Consider the following 17,073-nt stretch of genomic DNA (forward strand, 5'->3'; position numbering starts at 1 on the left):
AATTTTTACTTTCTTGGACGTTTAAAGATTTCCCCTATATATTTCTATATAAAACTTTGATCCCACTTGTGGCCCCATCCTGCCTCCAGGGGCCATGGTTTTTACAAACTTGAATCTACATTATGTCAGGAAGCTTTCATGTAAATCTCAGCTTTTCTGGCTCAGTGGTACTTGAGAAGATTTTTAAAGATTTTTTCTATATATTTGTATGAAATACTTAGATCCCCTATTGTGGCCTCATCCAACACCTGGGGTCAATGATTTTAACAAACTTCAATATGCACTATGTCAGGAAGTTTTCATGCAAATGTCAATCCAATTTTTGCATTTTTGTGATTATCTCTGTTTGAAAGGGACATAGCCCTTCATTTGAACAAACTTATTTTGATTGAAATTGACCCAGTGGTTCTGGAGAAGAAGTAGAAAATGTAAAAAGTTTACAGACAGGCGCACGGACAGACCGCAGTGGTATAGCATAATACACCCGCATTTAATGCAATCGTATACAAATGGAAATTGTGAATGACACCAACCCCGTTACACCCAACCTGCCTAACACAATATTGTAAAGATCTACATCAAACAATATTTAAGGGATCTTGATTGCCAGTTCACCGCCAGAAATCAATTTATCATGCAGACGACAAAATGATATTAAAAATTGGGTAGAAGTTTTTTTTTCATTTTAAAGATATGTCAACAAATAATCCTGTTAAGTCACTATTTTGTAACCTTATTTCCAGTTTTCAGATACCAATAAAAGTACTGATAGTACTGACAGACGGTGGCGTGGGTTGGGAAAAGCTTAACTAAGATGTCCTTAAAACAGTAACTGTCTGAATGAGCAATCATTTATGGCGATTCGTTTTGTAACAATAATTCATTAATGGTAAAACAAGATAACCAAGTTCATACACAGTTTATTAAAAACATGTACACATATTTTAAAAATGCAAATCCCAAAATTGAATTAAGATCATACCTTTTAAATGAGCAATGAGTCGTTTGTTTTTTCAAGAGATAATAAAATGAACATGAAACTTATATATATGCACTGTCTCCTTGATCTTACAGAAATAGGTGTTTCTCCAATTCTTAGTTTGTATATCTTATGGGAATTGTGAGATTGATCGCTTTTCGTCACATTCACCTTTTCATGATAACAAACTGACAACTCACCTGTATGATAAACGGGATGATTTTAGCTACTCCATCGTCAACTTCACATATCTATGTAGCAATTTTCCATTATCACCTGCATGTTGTGTTTATATCTCGCGACTGATTCGATACGCAAGAGCTTCTTCTGCGTATAGTCAGTTTTTAAATCAAGGTAAGTTACTGACAAACAAGTTGATGGTGGAGGGGTTTCACTAGTCTCGACTGAAGTCAGCATTTCGCAAATTTTATGGTCGTTATAACGATCTAGTTCGTCTATAAAACCTATCATTGGGTCAAATATTGTCTGATATGTTTCATACCGATCGTTAGGCCTTTCTTGGCACACTGATTTTGACTACGGATAACTCCGTTTACCTGATCAGGATATAGGGCTCACGGCGGGTGTTACCGGTCGACAGGGGATGCTTACTCCTCCCCGGCACATGATATCACATCTGGTGTGTCCAGGGGTCCGTGCTTGTCTACCTATCTACTTTGTATTGCTTATAGGAGTTATGAGATTGATCACACATCGTTATCTTCACCTTTCCTGTGATACAGATATAATAAACTTGGATCAATATCTATTTATTTTGAAAACCCCGTAAACAGTAGCACACCTAAATCTTTGTTTTCAAAACAAATAATAAACTCTCTATAATGAGCTTCTGACAAGATGAATAATTTTATTTTTTGGGGAAACCTTTTAAACATTTTAGACTGTAGATTTTGATCATTTAAAGTGAAAAACAAACTTGGGAGGAAAATCGTGAATCAGTCCATTTAAGGTGTTGCAAATATATCGCAATTTGATTTTTGAAATTTACAACCATAACATTTAAGTCGAGTAATTTCCAGTAACTCATAAACTGAAATACGTTCATCTTCCAGGGTTGTAGGTGGGAGAAGATGCAAAGTAACGCGGTGCGGGGGCGTAAATTTATTGTTAGATTTTGATTAGTCAATCTCTGCCTTTCCTAACGCATGAAACAGAATAACCACAGTATTACAATATTTGAGACTTTAACATTCAAGGAGGATTCTTATTGATTACTATAGAAATTCTTAAGTAAACTTGAATTTATTCACTATTCAACTATGACGTCACAGTTACATATATATTAGCCATAAAGTGATGAACATGAAGGAAACATTTCAATTACAAAATGATAGTTTGCAGGGTCAAACAAAATGATGCTAACATAGTTTGATAGTGTCGGTGTATTTATACATTACAAAGTAACGGACAATTCAATGTCTAATGTTTGTATATTACAAAATTATCGTCTAATGTATTCCAAAGTTACGGGCTGCGATAAACATGTCAATGGCTAATGTATTCCAAAGTTACGCCCTCTGATAAACATTTCAACATCTAATGTTTTATTCATCGCTTTACAGTCTGTGATGAACATTTCCAACACCACTCCTAACCTTATTTTGGACATAATTCAGGTTCATGACGTGTTACAAGTGACCTTTGACCTTAGTATGAAATTCTAAAATTGTGTCATGCTTAAATATAGTCTTAATTTTGATTGGCATTTGATTGGTTGGACGATGACTGAGGTTTGGAATCTTCGATTTGTTGAACCTGCTTCTGTAGAGTTCGAACTTCAATTTGCAAATTCTGTATAGCTTCCAAAATCATGTCTAATGTTACGTGAGGTGGTGCATTGGTCCTGTTTTGTTGAATCAAAGAATTACAAGGTTTTAAACGAGCACCAGGATCCAGTTTGTCTAAGATTCTGCCAATAGGAGTCACTAGACAGGATTCTCGTGAGATGAGCCCAACTGCCATCCCCAGACAGCTGAGTGTTTTATCAGGATTGATACAAAAGACAAACGAACCAGAGTCACCACACCCAAAAAATTACCCTGAGGCAGATTCTGAATTTCAATTTGATCACACATAACAGCACAGCAAAACTTCATAGGAAGGGCCAGTTTCTCTTGAACAAAACGAACATGTACAGGACCATGATAAAGATTACCCATGGTTAATCCAGTTACAGCGCCATATTTCACAACACTGTCTAATTTGTTGGATATTTTCCTATTGATTTTGCGCACGGGCAGCTCATTGTCTACATCCATGCGGTCATCATCAAAATCCGGATCGGGATCAGGCAGAGATACAACTTCTCCTGAAAACATTGGAGGATTACTGGGTTCAAAACCTGAAACAGCAAGACTCATATATCATTTGATACACCCGACTAGTTGTAATGCAAATTTACAAAACCTCTTTTCAACAAGTGACTTTAAACTGGTCTTCACAACATAGTGTATGTTAACTGTTCAAAAGAATGTTTGCAATTAACCCTATGTAAAACTTTGAACACTGAGTTCTCGAGATGAAGCAATAAACAGTATGACCATAGGAAACATTGCTTCAGCTGTTGAGATTTTAAAATCTATTTTTGTTATCAATCTTTATTGCAATGAAATATTTTGACCCCATATTGTGACCTCAACCTAGGACCAAGGGACCATGACATAACTGCAACTAGGATCATGAAATTTACAATTTTGCTAAAGGACTACCTTCTCCTTCTAAATATCTACTTGGTTTCAATTTAATACCAATAGTTTTAAAAAAGGTATTATGTAAATGTTTTACACATACATATTATACATACTAAGTTTGGACCCTCCCTGGAATCAGACCTCTACCCCAGGGATCATGAAATTTACACTTTTGGTAGAGGTCCACATTTTTTCTTACATATGTGCGGTTGTAAAGAAGATTTTTTTTTATAGTTGGTCAATTTTTGGTAGTTTTTGCCATTCCCCTGCGGTCCAGGAGTGCAATAGTCCTGCAATTCATACTTTATGTCACTCTTGTTTCAAAGATGTTTTATACCAAATTTGAAAAGAATTGGAATTGTAATCATTAAGAAGTTAAAAATGTTCAATTGTTAACGGACGACACACGACAGACGACAACAAATTGTAATAGGTCACCTGAGTTTATTCCCTTTAAGCCATTTCTCAAATATTTCAGGAAATAGTTAACAGGTCACTGGTCAAGTTTTTCAAAAGGTAGGTCAAACTCCAAGGTCAAAAGATCAAACACCATTGTTTTACAAGGTCTTATCATAAAGAATGTATGCACAAAATATAAATCCTCTACCTAAAATAGTTCCGCATATATCTAATAGATAATGCTATCTTAAAAGTAGGTCATACATCGAGTTCAAGGTCACAAAAATAAAAGCCTGGGCATGAAATATAAGGTATTGCCGTAAGAAATATAGGTACTACATATGGGAGATCTACCTTTGACAGTTCAGGACATATTGAACAACTCAAGCTCATTTTTTCTATTAAAAGTAGATCAAATGTCAAGGAGCGTCAAGGCCAAACACCATTGGATCACACGAAAAGTCTTGCTGTAAAAATGTGTATACAAAATATGAAACCTTAGCTTCAAAAGTTCAAGAAACCCACCATACCGCTGAGAATCATGATATTAACAAACCTGGGCCTGGACTATGTCAGGAAGGTTGCATGTAAATTTCATATTTTGTGGCCCAGTTGTTCTTCAGAAGACTATTTTCAAATGAGCCCACCTTTTTGCCTTTTTCATGATTACACTCTTTTTCAAAAGGAGTATGGCTCTTCATCTGAACAAACTTGAATCCCCTTCAACAAGAATTTCTACGTTTTTGATCACACCCCTAAGGTCTAGGCCCATGAACTTCAAAATCTGTGTTTCTTTTTTATTATAGACATTTTATACTAAATTCTACGAAGAGTGATAATGTATTCTAATGTTTGTTAACGACTACAAATTCTACCTGTGTCACTTTCAGTTTGGATGTTTGATTTTCATGAAAAAGAAATAACACATTTTTACTAATGACCTTTCCACAATATAGCCTTTTGATTAAGGTGTCGCTTGTTCTTACTGCTATGTATTACATTTCATTGTTTGATGTCCAGGGATATAGAAGATACCTTGAGAGACAAGCCATGTCATAGCATCAGAACCTATGATTTGGATTATAGTATTGGAAAAATAAACAAATACATTAATCAATAGAGTTCGAATTGACTGGCAACTGAACATGGCTATGTAAAGAAACCGAACTTATTTTAAGCTGTAAATAATCGGTTGAAATGAGTGTCCATACATGTTTCAATAAATGTGTACTATGACAATATAGAAAACAGGTCATGGACAAGAATTCTTTACAGAATACCTGCAGATTGCAGCTGTTCTGAGGTCACAGCCCGAAACTCAAAGGTGTCCATATCTTGGTCAAGTTCAATTAAAACAGCATCAACGTTAGGATCTTTAGAAGCTGACTCCAAATTGAAATGTTCAATCTGCACACATTGTGGGAAAATTGCATCTATAGATTTTCCGCACTCATTGTAGGAATGACACCTCTTATCAAATGCATCGACTCCAATACCTTTGAACTGCCTATTCATCAATTCTTCCGGTGAAAATACAGGAGATATCTATCTTTAAATTAACTAAGCCCTGTAAAATACTTCAAAAATGAAGAACAATTATCATTACAAATATTGATGTATATGAAGTTGATGATCCCTAGTATTTATATATACAAACATATCGGCGGATGTAGGTCTCTTGCAATGTTGAGTACTATTCAAACCCATCCGGAATCCTGGAAATGGACAATTTTCTTCACTTTTTCTACCTTTTAGGAGAAAAATTCCATGTGACCACATGCATCGGCCACAAAAAGCAGTAAACTAGAGATATATTACCTTTAAAAAAGTAATTGTGCATGTTTCGTTCTGGCCGGTGGCTGTGGCCAATTTCTTTTTTTTTTAATATCTAATCAGGCGTCCGATTTTGACGTTTGTGCACGGGCGGATCGCCATGTAGCGCATAGCAACGAATTGTACATACAGTTATATAAGAAAATTAATCACAACTTAAAGTAGTTGTTATTGTTTTAGCGACCACAATGATATAATGTATTAATAATTACAATCTAAAAAAATATCAGTTTATGAACAAATCCAGTTCGGGTCATTGAAATGCAAACAGCAACCAGACCGAATAAAATTTGATAGAATGTTCAAGCCTTCTCTTGGGTTCATGGATGATTGTTTTAGCAACGTTTAGGCCTTACAACAATGTAATAATAATAATAATAATAGCATCTGTATAATTATGCATGATTACTGGAAATTACTGTTAGAATCAAGAGTTACAAATCTACTTGAAATATTATAAATATATACCTGATGAGTATATAGATTTATACAGGCACGTAACATCGTTATTTATTTTCAAACAATTATAAAATTCTAGAAAAAAAAAGTCGGGGGGGGGGGGGTAAAAATACATTATTTTTAATTCATTGATCATACTCCCAATATGGTTGGTAAAATGTGCTAATTTAAAACTTACACGGTACCAATTTTGATGCACCAGATGAGCATTTCGACAAATAATGTCTCTTCAGTGATGCTCAACCGAAATGTTTGAAATCCGAAATAACAATGAAGTTTTAGAGCTAATATCATAAATAAGCGGTGAGCTGAGACTCAGTAATACAAGTATTTTATTTTCAAAATATGAAATATGACAGAGAAAGATTTCGAAGTATTCATCATGAGGATGGGAAAGAAAGATAGACAGACTCAGAGACACATAAACAGAGAGAAACTCGAAATCGAGTGATAATTTCATTTTAGGATGCCAGGTTTTGGTCTTAGATATTTCGGACAAGATTAAACAAGCTCAATGTCTGATCAAAAAATCTGAATTCAAATATTTTGAGGGAAGGGGTTAAAAAGCTCCTGCAAGTTTCAGTCATCGAACATCAATTTAATTATAATGCATGGATAAGATTGCAGCACAGCGAACAAGATTGAAGTGACCTATAAGTTTAGAAATAACATTTATTACATTTTAATGATCATTTCAAGTGACATTTAAAAACTACATTTGCTAATGTATATATTGTTATTCAGCTCTATTGTTTTATTGCATGATAATCGATTTGGGTGAACATTCATCATATTAAGTTTTAAGGGGGAGGGGGTCTTGATGTAAACTATGTGAATTTAATGTTTTATTTTTTATTATCAAACATTAAACGTTTGATCTTGCCCTTAATGTTTTCTTCTTCTTCAATTGTTGATGTGCTGATACTCATTATTGTTGGATACCCAAAATTTTCATCATTACCGATATTTATAAAACGTCCAACATTTCATAAATAGTGTGATTTTTTTCCTAATCAAAATTATTGTCGTAATGCTAGTAAATTATCCATGATATTTACCAAATAATATGGAAATATGACTGCCATAAATCATAGAAGTAGGTATATAAGAAGGGTAGGTCTGCGCAAATGCTTTCTTTATAATCAAATGAAATTAGATGAATGAACAGTGTACTTCAAAGCTATGGCATGAAAACGTTAGCTTGCTTTGTGATTTGATGATTATCTTCAGTGAAACAATATCATTTTCATAATCTTATTCATTCATTTAATTCTGGGCCTTGTCGGGTATACTAAGCTAAAGAAATAGACAAATTTAAAGAGAAAAAGAAAAACGGGAGCGGTAGAGGAAGAAAAAAAAAGAACATCCCGAGTTAAATACGTTATACATCTTACACTGTTTATCATTTCATATTTTAAAAATTTAACCCTAATGTTCATTAAAAATTGACCCGTTGTTGGTTAATAAAAAAAAATGAAGAAAAAAATCACTGTATATTAATTCGGCCTCCTATATAGGAAAAATAATCATCAAAAATCAGTTTGCTAGATTGATGCCAAATACGGCAGTTCGAAATGTTCTATGCTTCCTGTCCCAACACCCTGCACGGAATTTTCTTTTTTTTTTCTATCCTCAAACGTAACCAAACCCGCGTGTTTTTCACATGTGTGTAAACAGCCTGAGTGCACTCCAAGAAGTAGCATCAGTTACCAACATCAAATAGTTCCTTAGTAAACTTCCATTACCCAGAATTTCCTAATCGGGATGCAAAAATTGAGAGAAAAGGATCAAAGGAAATCAATTTAAGGATATGCGGGACGATGATCACGTGATGGTTGCAGATTTATTATAAATTTAGAACCGGACGCAGCGTAGTTAAGCTTCCCGAGAAAAATCACAATACTGTACGATACACTATACGACGTCATAATAAAAAAGTACGTCCTGACGTTGCATCGCGGGGAAATGTCATCATATTTTGTTGTAATTTGCTACCGCTGTCAAGTGTTTTGTGTAAATCTGTTGATTGAATTCTTGTCAAATGATAATTTTCATTTTATTTCATAGTGATTACAAGTCTCTTTTTCATATATATATATATATATATACATTGCATATATTATATATATGTATAGTATGCGCCACAATAATTTTGATAGTAAAGCCTACAACTCACCAAAATCGCTCCTACATGCACATGCAATTTGCATCTCTAGGCATTTACAAAAAAAAGTCAACCGTCTGTAAACAATGACTCAGTGCAAGTGTAAGATGATGATCGTTTGTTGATATTTACAATAGTAGTGTGAAACTAGAACTGGGCACACATTTCTCCGAATCTTGCTTGGGAAACGTACACACTATTCAGGTGCTTTTATAATCGATCCTTGTTTGCGAAAAATACCCCCCCCCCTTACGACGACAATCGTTACTTTTGGTCAAATATTAACGTCCATACTAGGAATGTTTAATTTTTGCAATCATTTTCATGTAAATATAGGCTAAGTACGCTTTATCTCTGAAACTATGTCATATTCCAAATTATTTTTACTAACTTTACGAAACACTGCTGTGGAGATGGTAACTAATTTAAAAAAATTGACACGTCGGAATTTATGCGAGAAGCAGACATGTGAAAAAGAAAAAGGTGCAAAGTCACAACATGTGCGATACATAAATACCTTGAAAAATAGCATGGAGACGATCGAGTCAAGCGACACTAGCTACATGTACCATGGCCGCGGAAATGCTGTTGATCTAGTAAAGGAAGTAGTAGGTCATATTGACGTTAACTAGACCTAACCCGTGGTTTGTAAGAAGACGTATTGTGTAGAGCTAGACTAGACGTTTTGTTCGAAGCCATGTTTAATATATACATGTATATTTAAAAAAAAATTAATTTGTTTCCATTAACTCAATTTTTGTTCCATAATTATGATGACAATTCTAAATATTTCAATAGGTTCAAAACAAATATAGTTTCTAGCAATGTATTCCAAAACAGGCACGAAGAATTAGAATTTTCCCAATTTCTTATTATATGGTTAAGTTTAAGCATTTTATTATTATATATTTTATATTTTACATATATTCTAAAAATTATTGAAAAAGATATAGATAAAAATTCCATCAAATTATTTTGTTCAATTGAAAATCAGAATAATCTTGTAAAATTCACAATTTTCGAAAAGGGGGGTAATTCAAAGCTTATTATCTCCCTTGTATACCTAGAAAGTGGCCATGAAATTTATACACATTGTACAGGACATCCTGGTGGTGCTTCATGAAAAAAAAAGAAAAAATATTCATTGACGAGTTATTTTTGGCCACATCGTCCCGCATGTCCTTAATTAAAATCAGATCTTCCATCCGCTCCCCGGTTTTCGATACGTTGTGTCCATCGAAAACCGGGGAGCGGATGGAAGATCTAATTCTAATTAGATTGTAAAGCAAATGAGAAAATCGCGCATGTAAGAACAATTCTTTTAAATATATGAAACTAAAATACTCTAAGTTCATCTTGATTTTAATTGGACAATTACATGCACCTGTGTGATTCCTTAATATCCGCGGTATGACAAAGGGGAATCACACATTCCTTCAATTTTCTATTGAAAGATTTCAACTTGTTAAGTATACAAACGACATTTAAGGGAAACAGACATTATTTTAATTCCAGTCCCTTTCCTTATAACGTATTTTTCACATGAGTAAAGGGTATAAAAAAAATTGTAAATATCTATCAAATATGGAAGACCCGGTACACCAAACGCAAAATATATTTTATAAAGAATTCATGAAAAATAAAAAAAAAAATTAAAAAACTGTTGACTATATGCATAGGTAATAGCTCACATTGATTCTCTTTGTGCCAAAATCCGCACATTTTCGGCAATAATTGATAATGATAGATTACAAAAACATGGTCTAGCCTAGTTCTTAGTTCCACGGTTAAAACTAAACACACTTATCTTTTATTTTGTAGATTTCGTTCTATTCCGTTTAGGATCAGATAGTTTGAAGTAGTTCTTTCTTGCCTTCCAAAACGTTATTCGTAAACGTCGAGGTCATGGTGTTATGTGCGGGTTTTTGTTAGAATCAACGCTATATTTAACTAATGCTTACAAGAAAACGACAAGAGACATAGGAGAAAATTAATGTGTTCTGACAATAGCATATTGTGGACATCTTATGTGTTTAATTTGATCAAATTTGTAGACAGGGCCGATTTTGCTTCCTAACGTACCTAGCTCTTTGAGCTTTACTTAAGTGCAAAACTGTCCCTTGCTACCACGAAACTTATATCTTGCTTTAAAACATGAATTAACCATTCTTAATTGTAATTTCTTTTCATCTTTCTTAAGGGTATTGTTATCCCAATATTTAGTGAGAACTTCCCAGGTATCTCCCGCTAGTGACAGTCTACTGGCAAATCCAGATATGCATTGGAAGGATGCTGATGTGCAGGACTAGTGTTAGAGACACCTGATCCAAGAACTGTGGTATTTCATTCGGAGTGACAACCTGGCATTCAGTTGGTATAACTCGTTGAACATTTAAATAAATCCAGATTATACATTCACAAATGGAATCATTACGTTATGGTACACTGATATGCGTGTATCAGTTTACTGGGTTTTTTTTTACTGGATTACTAGGTATCATATCCATACAAAAAGAGACAAAACACGGAAAATCATTATTCTGTTTCTAATCATAAGGAATGACAAGTTTTCTAAATGCTAACAAATAAGATATGGTGGTCAATACTGATTTTAATTGCAATTTCCTTTCAGATATGGGGCACGATTATTCAGAGAACTACAGATTTTATGAAGATGTTTTTGACAGAAGATATTGTTTTCTCCATCTGTATTGCCACCAACCATTATGCTGAGATGGTCATATCTAGGAAGAAGTATTGTCATATGCTTCCCAAGGAAGTTAACAGCCTCTCACTGAAGAGGAATTGTACAGATATTACTAGTTTTAAAGTACCGATATTGTGGCAGTGATTTCCAGTTTAAAACGAAAAATAAAATGCACAATAAAAAGATCACCATTACCAAAATCAATATGGTTGTGCATCTGACACATTTATTAAATGTGTACTACAATTACCTCTGATAAAATTTCATAAATAATTAAATTCATAATTTTCAGAAGGCATTGATTATAGAAAACATTTACAAAGCAAATTGAGTATTCAAAAGCTCCGATTATACGTCTAGTATTTAGGACATTGTGCATTGTCTTGTACACGTCTGCTGTGGAGTTCCAGTTGATAGACAGCTATTGATCAATGCATACCCCTATCAGAATATCCCCGTATCAAGAATTATGTCTAGAAATAGGTTTTAAGAGGTTTAATATCAGAACATTTTTGTTAAATATGATGCAAGTACATTTAAATCTAGTGATTGTAATTTGAACATTCGTATACGTTGAAATTGGGGAGGAAACACGGGTGGTACTTTTTGATAACATTTAATAAGGTGTTTTTGCTTAGCAAGCAAATATATTTGAATACAGAATTTAAATTATTTTATATTAAGAATAAAGATATGTGTTTTAATGTTGCAATATTTATTCCATTTAGTGGAACATAATGGCAAAACATCATACTGTTAGAAAATGATGAATATGTATATAAAGTACGAAGTTTCCATTGTTTGGCCTTTGACCTTAATTCTCTTCATCATATTTTTGTTAAAATGATTAAGATTTATTTAAAGATTATACTTTTTTAAAATAATGTGACATTTACTACTCATCATGCAATGTAATTATGTTTCAATTGTGTCGAATGGATGCAGAAAGGCAAATTATGGTAAAAATTGTACTATGAGTGTTGTTACTTAGCAACCAAAACTATTTGTCAATAAAATTGATTAATTTGATTGTGATGTTTTGCAGTATTTAGAAGGCACATCACCTCATACATTTAAATTTTCCTATTTTTGACTGAAATCTAGTGAGAGGGGATCGTTGACCCCGTAGACCTCTTTAAGGTCATGGGATACCTTAATAAACTTTATAAGAAATTGTTTCATGTCAAATTCCTAACAAAATCATATGTCATATGCCTACTCCAAATCGTGATACATGCAGATTTAAATTGATGTAAAAATATTGTCATTTAGTCTTTTTGAAAACCTTGAAATTGTGCCGGTAGAGAAAGGGTTAATGTCAGATCCTGGGATTCCGTTTCTTTGATTTCGTTATGTTTGTATCTCCCTCATTTTACCTTTGTAAATTAATGTCATAGAGTTTTGCCCTGTATTTGCAACTTTGTTTAGTTTATTTCATTGGTTAATTTAAAATCCAAGTAGCCGGATATGTTAAAGTTGAAACATGTGTGAATTTGCCAGGATAGTTCTAAAATTGCTTTTATTTTTCGGTATGTATATTGTAAACTGAACTTACGAGTGTATTTGAATTTCCGGTGACAATAAATTTTAAATTTGACAACCGTGTGATTATTTCAAGAACAAAAGAAATCTCCAAATTTCAGACGACTTGCATAATCACAACAATATTTTGTATTTGTCAGACACAAACGTCCACCTACAGTATCTATTTGACATGAAATGTTTCTATACAAGAAGTAATCAGTGATCAGCCATGTTAGTGCTGAAAACTTTCTACTAAATACAACATCATGGTAATTATAACATCATTAAAATATGTGTATGCTATCCAAGCAACCCAAAGGACTCGAATTGTGAAAGACGTAAACACGTGATTCAACAAAATTACTCTAACCCAAAAAGACATAGTTTCTCAAAAATCTTTAATATTGGAGATTACCAGGTGATCTAAAAACAAAGGCCTTGAAAGCACTGAAAACACAAGTATACACATTGATACAACACCAGTGATATGTAATGTCCATATGTTTAAAACATAATATAACATTCAACATCTTGACATATCAAAAAATTATTTTATAGAAATATAATTCAGATATTCCAATCCGACACGCTTCCACATCATCTTAATTTTGATTGGCACTGGATTGGTTGGACAATGACTGAGTTTTGGAATCTTCGGTTTGTTTAACATGACTTTGTAAAGTTTGAACTTCTGTTTGTACATTCTGTAATGAGGCTTGGAAATTTGCAACATTCCTCTCAACATTTTGTAACGAAGCTTGGACACTCTCAACATTCCTTTCAACATTCTGTAATGAAGTTTGGAAATTTGTTTCAACATTCTGCAAGGAAGTCTGAAAGTTTCCTATGGCTGCTAAAATCCTATCTAAGGTTGCTTGAGGTGGTGCATTGGTCCTGGTTTGTTGAATTAAAGAACTACAAGGTTTTAAACGAGGACTAGGACACACACTGCGTAGATTGTCTAAGATTCTGTCAATAGGAGTCACTAAACAGGATTCTCGTGTGGATACTCCAACTGCCATCCCCAGACAGCTGAGTGTTTTATCAGGATTGATACAAAAGACAAACGAACCAGAGTCACCACACACAAAAAACTGTCCGTGAGGCAGATTCTGGATTTCAATTTGATCGCACATAACAGCGCAGTGTAAATCCCCTGGTAGCTTAAGACTTTCTTGAACAAATCGTACATGTGCATGACTATGATAAAGATTACCAATGGTAAATCCAGTTACAGCGCCATATTTTACTACACTGTCTAATTTGTTTGGAATTTGTCCACTGACTTTGTGCACGGGATCCGGATCAGGCAGAGATGCAACCTCTCCAGAAAATACTGGAGGATTAGTCGGGTCGAAACCTGAAATAACAACATACCTAAATAATACATCATATATATATATATATATATATATATATATATATATATATATATATATATATATCTACATGTATATATAAAAGCACTAAAGTTCCAACAACACCCGATACCTCAAAGTGTCGGATCCCGTCCCTTCTTCAGGACAAACGAAAACAATTACATAATGTGGTCATTATCAACAGAGCATAATAACAAAAACTACATATAAATACATCTAGCACTACAACTACACTAATCTACAAACGTATTTACAACGCAGACTACATGTTTTTGGTTTTTAGGCTGGCCAATTAATGTTAAAAGTGGAGCGAATTAGGACATACCTTATTCGTCCAAAGAGCTGATCCAAAATGTCCGAAAAGAAAAACAATAAACTTAATCAATCTCAAGTGGAATGAGTTAACCCAATTACGTTGACAAACAGTAAAGCTAACTCGTACCCAGAGAGATTCTATTTTAACCATGCATAATTTATAAAAGATAATAATATAGGCAGCCCAGGAAATTGAATCAACAACAGACATTCCCGTACTGATCATGTCTAGGGTAGATGTGCAAGAAAAACATAGAATCACGGAAACTGATAAATGGGTTTTACATGTAAGCAATATATATATATATATATATATATATATATATATATATATATATATATATATATATATATATATATAAGCACTAAAGTTCCAACAACACCCGATACCTCAAAGTGCCGGATGCACAGCATGGATACAAGGTCAAATACAAAAAAAGTATACAAAGCACTAAAATGACCAACGACACGAACAAACAGATTGTCAAATATTTGGGACGACCCGTCCCGTCTTCAGGACAAACGAAAAGATTTACATAAGGTGGCCAATATCAACAGAGAATAATAACAAAAACTACATATAAATAATCTAGCACTACAACTTCTGTTTTCGAAGTAAAATATAAAACAAGAAGCCCATGGACCACATCGCTCACCTGAGTCACCTTGGCCCATATCTGAAGACTTTCCATATATATATTTGCATGTAAAACCTTAGTCCCTATTATGGCCCAAACTACCCTTTGCAATCTTGAATCTACACTATGTCAGAAAAATTTCCTGTAAATGTCAACTTCTTTGGCCCAATTGTGTTTGAGAAGAAGATTTTAAAGGTTTTTCCTATATTTGTATGTACAACTTTGACCCCCCCCAAACTTGTGGCCCCATCCTACCCCCCCGGGGACATGATTTGAACAAACTTCAATCTGCACTATGTCAGAAAGTTTTCTTGTAAATATCAGTTTTTCTGACTCAGTGGTTATTGAGAAAAAGATTTTAATTATATATTTGTATGTAAAACTTTGATACCCCTTGTGGCCCTATCCTACCCCCGGGGGCCATGATTGGAACAAACTTGAATCTGCACTATGTCGGAAAGTTTTCATGTAAAATTCAGCTTTTCTGGCTCAGTGGTTCTTGAAAAGAAGATTTTAAAAGATTTTTCCTATATATTTGTATGTAAAACTTTGATCCTCTATTGCGGCCCCATCCAACCCCTGGAGCCCATTATTTGAACAAACTTGAATTTGCATTATGTCAGGAATCTTTCATGTAAATGTCAGCTTTTCTGGCTTAGTGGTTCTTGAGTAGAAGATTTTTAAAGTTTTTCCCTATATATTTGCATGTAAAATTTTGATCCCCCCTTGTGGCCCCATCCTACTACTGGGGGCCATGATTTGAACAAACTTGAATCTGCACTATGTCAGGAAGCTTTCAGGTAAATTTCAGCTCTTCTGGCCCAGTGGTTCTTGAGAAGAAGATTTTTAAATGACTCCACCCTATTTTTGCATTTTTGTGATTATCTCCCCTTTGAAAGCGACATGGCCTTTCATTTGAAGAAACTTGAAAGCCCTTTACCCAAGGATGCTTTTGGCCATGTTTGGTTGAAATTGGCCCGGTGGTTCTTGAGAAGAAGTCGAAAATGTGAAAAGTTTAACAGACAGAAGGACAGACGGAAAGACAGACGACGGACAAAAAGCGATCAGAAAAGCTCACTTGAGCTTTCAGCTCAGGTGAGCTAAAAACCTCTAGACACTTTGTAGAAATATTCCGACCATGTTACTGGTGTTCTTCAGTCGTGTTTATCTCATAGCAACGTAACACAAGACTACATACACGAAAGTACTATGATGTCACAGTAAGTATTATAAAATTGACATAACTAATGTTTTGTATGCAAATAACGTGTTATAATAACCGATTATAGCAATATTGATGTATTTACGGTTAACTACTTGCTATAATATTTCTTGTTTGTATTCATTTAGCCCAGAAATTGACTGCTTTGTGAACAAACATTTCTAAAATTATGTTATATTACATACCAAATATTTAGTTTTACGTATAGTCATATTCTAGGATGTGTCCATGAGGTAGGGTGAGTATTATTAATTTTCTTATTACAATATGACCTTTCTCAAATGTTTTTTCGCAGAATATCAAATTTGACGTTGCTTTTCAATTTGCCAACATCTACCTGTGTTGAATCACGCCAACAAAACCTGTGTTGATTAACGCAAACAACATATGCCTGTCTTGACTAACGCCAACAAAATATGCCCGTGTTGATTAACGCCAACAAAATCTACCAGTGTTGATTAACACCAACAAAATCTACCTGCATTGATTAACAACAACAAAATCTAAATGTCTTGACTAACACTTACAAAATCTACTGGTGTCATTATCTATCAAACAAGTTTCCAGTATGAAAGTTTGATGTTTAGGAAACAGAGACAAATTTCAAAAGAAATAACAAATTTTCATTATAATGCCCATAAATCCAACCTTACCACAAAATAACTTGACTCAAGGATCATAAATTTGATAGCTTTGGTTAAGGAATATATTGTTTATTACTACTATGTATTAAATGTCATTTT

At 33.8% G+C, this 17,073-nt stretch overlaps 1 protein-coding gene across 5 annotated transcripts in view; it reads right to left on the reverse strand.

Annotated features, from left to right (window-relative positions):
• Positions 1–13,155: 13,155 nt before the first annotated feature.
• LOC125665437 (uncharacterized) overlaps positions 13,156–17,073 on the reverse strand; it is a 79,539-nt gene continuing 75,621 nt past the window's right edge. For all 5 annotated transcript variants that reach the window (XM_056151420.1, XM_056151421.1, XM_056151422.1 and 2 more), the window contains one exon: positions 13,156–14,136. In XM_056151420.1, the coding sequence (XP_056007395.1) occupies positions 13,379–14,136 (758 nt within the window). In that variant the 3' untranslated portion in view covers positions 13,156–13,378. The remainder of the gene's footprint in view (positions 14,137–17,073) is intronic.

This window comes from Ostrea edulis, chromosome 10 (assembly GCF_947568905.1).
Source record: "Ostrea edulis chromosome 10, xbOstEdul1.1, whole genome shotgun sequence".
Lineage (NCBI taxonomy): Eukaryota > Metazoa > Mollusca > Bivalvia > Ostreida > Ostreidae > Ostrea > Ostrea edulis.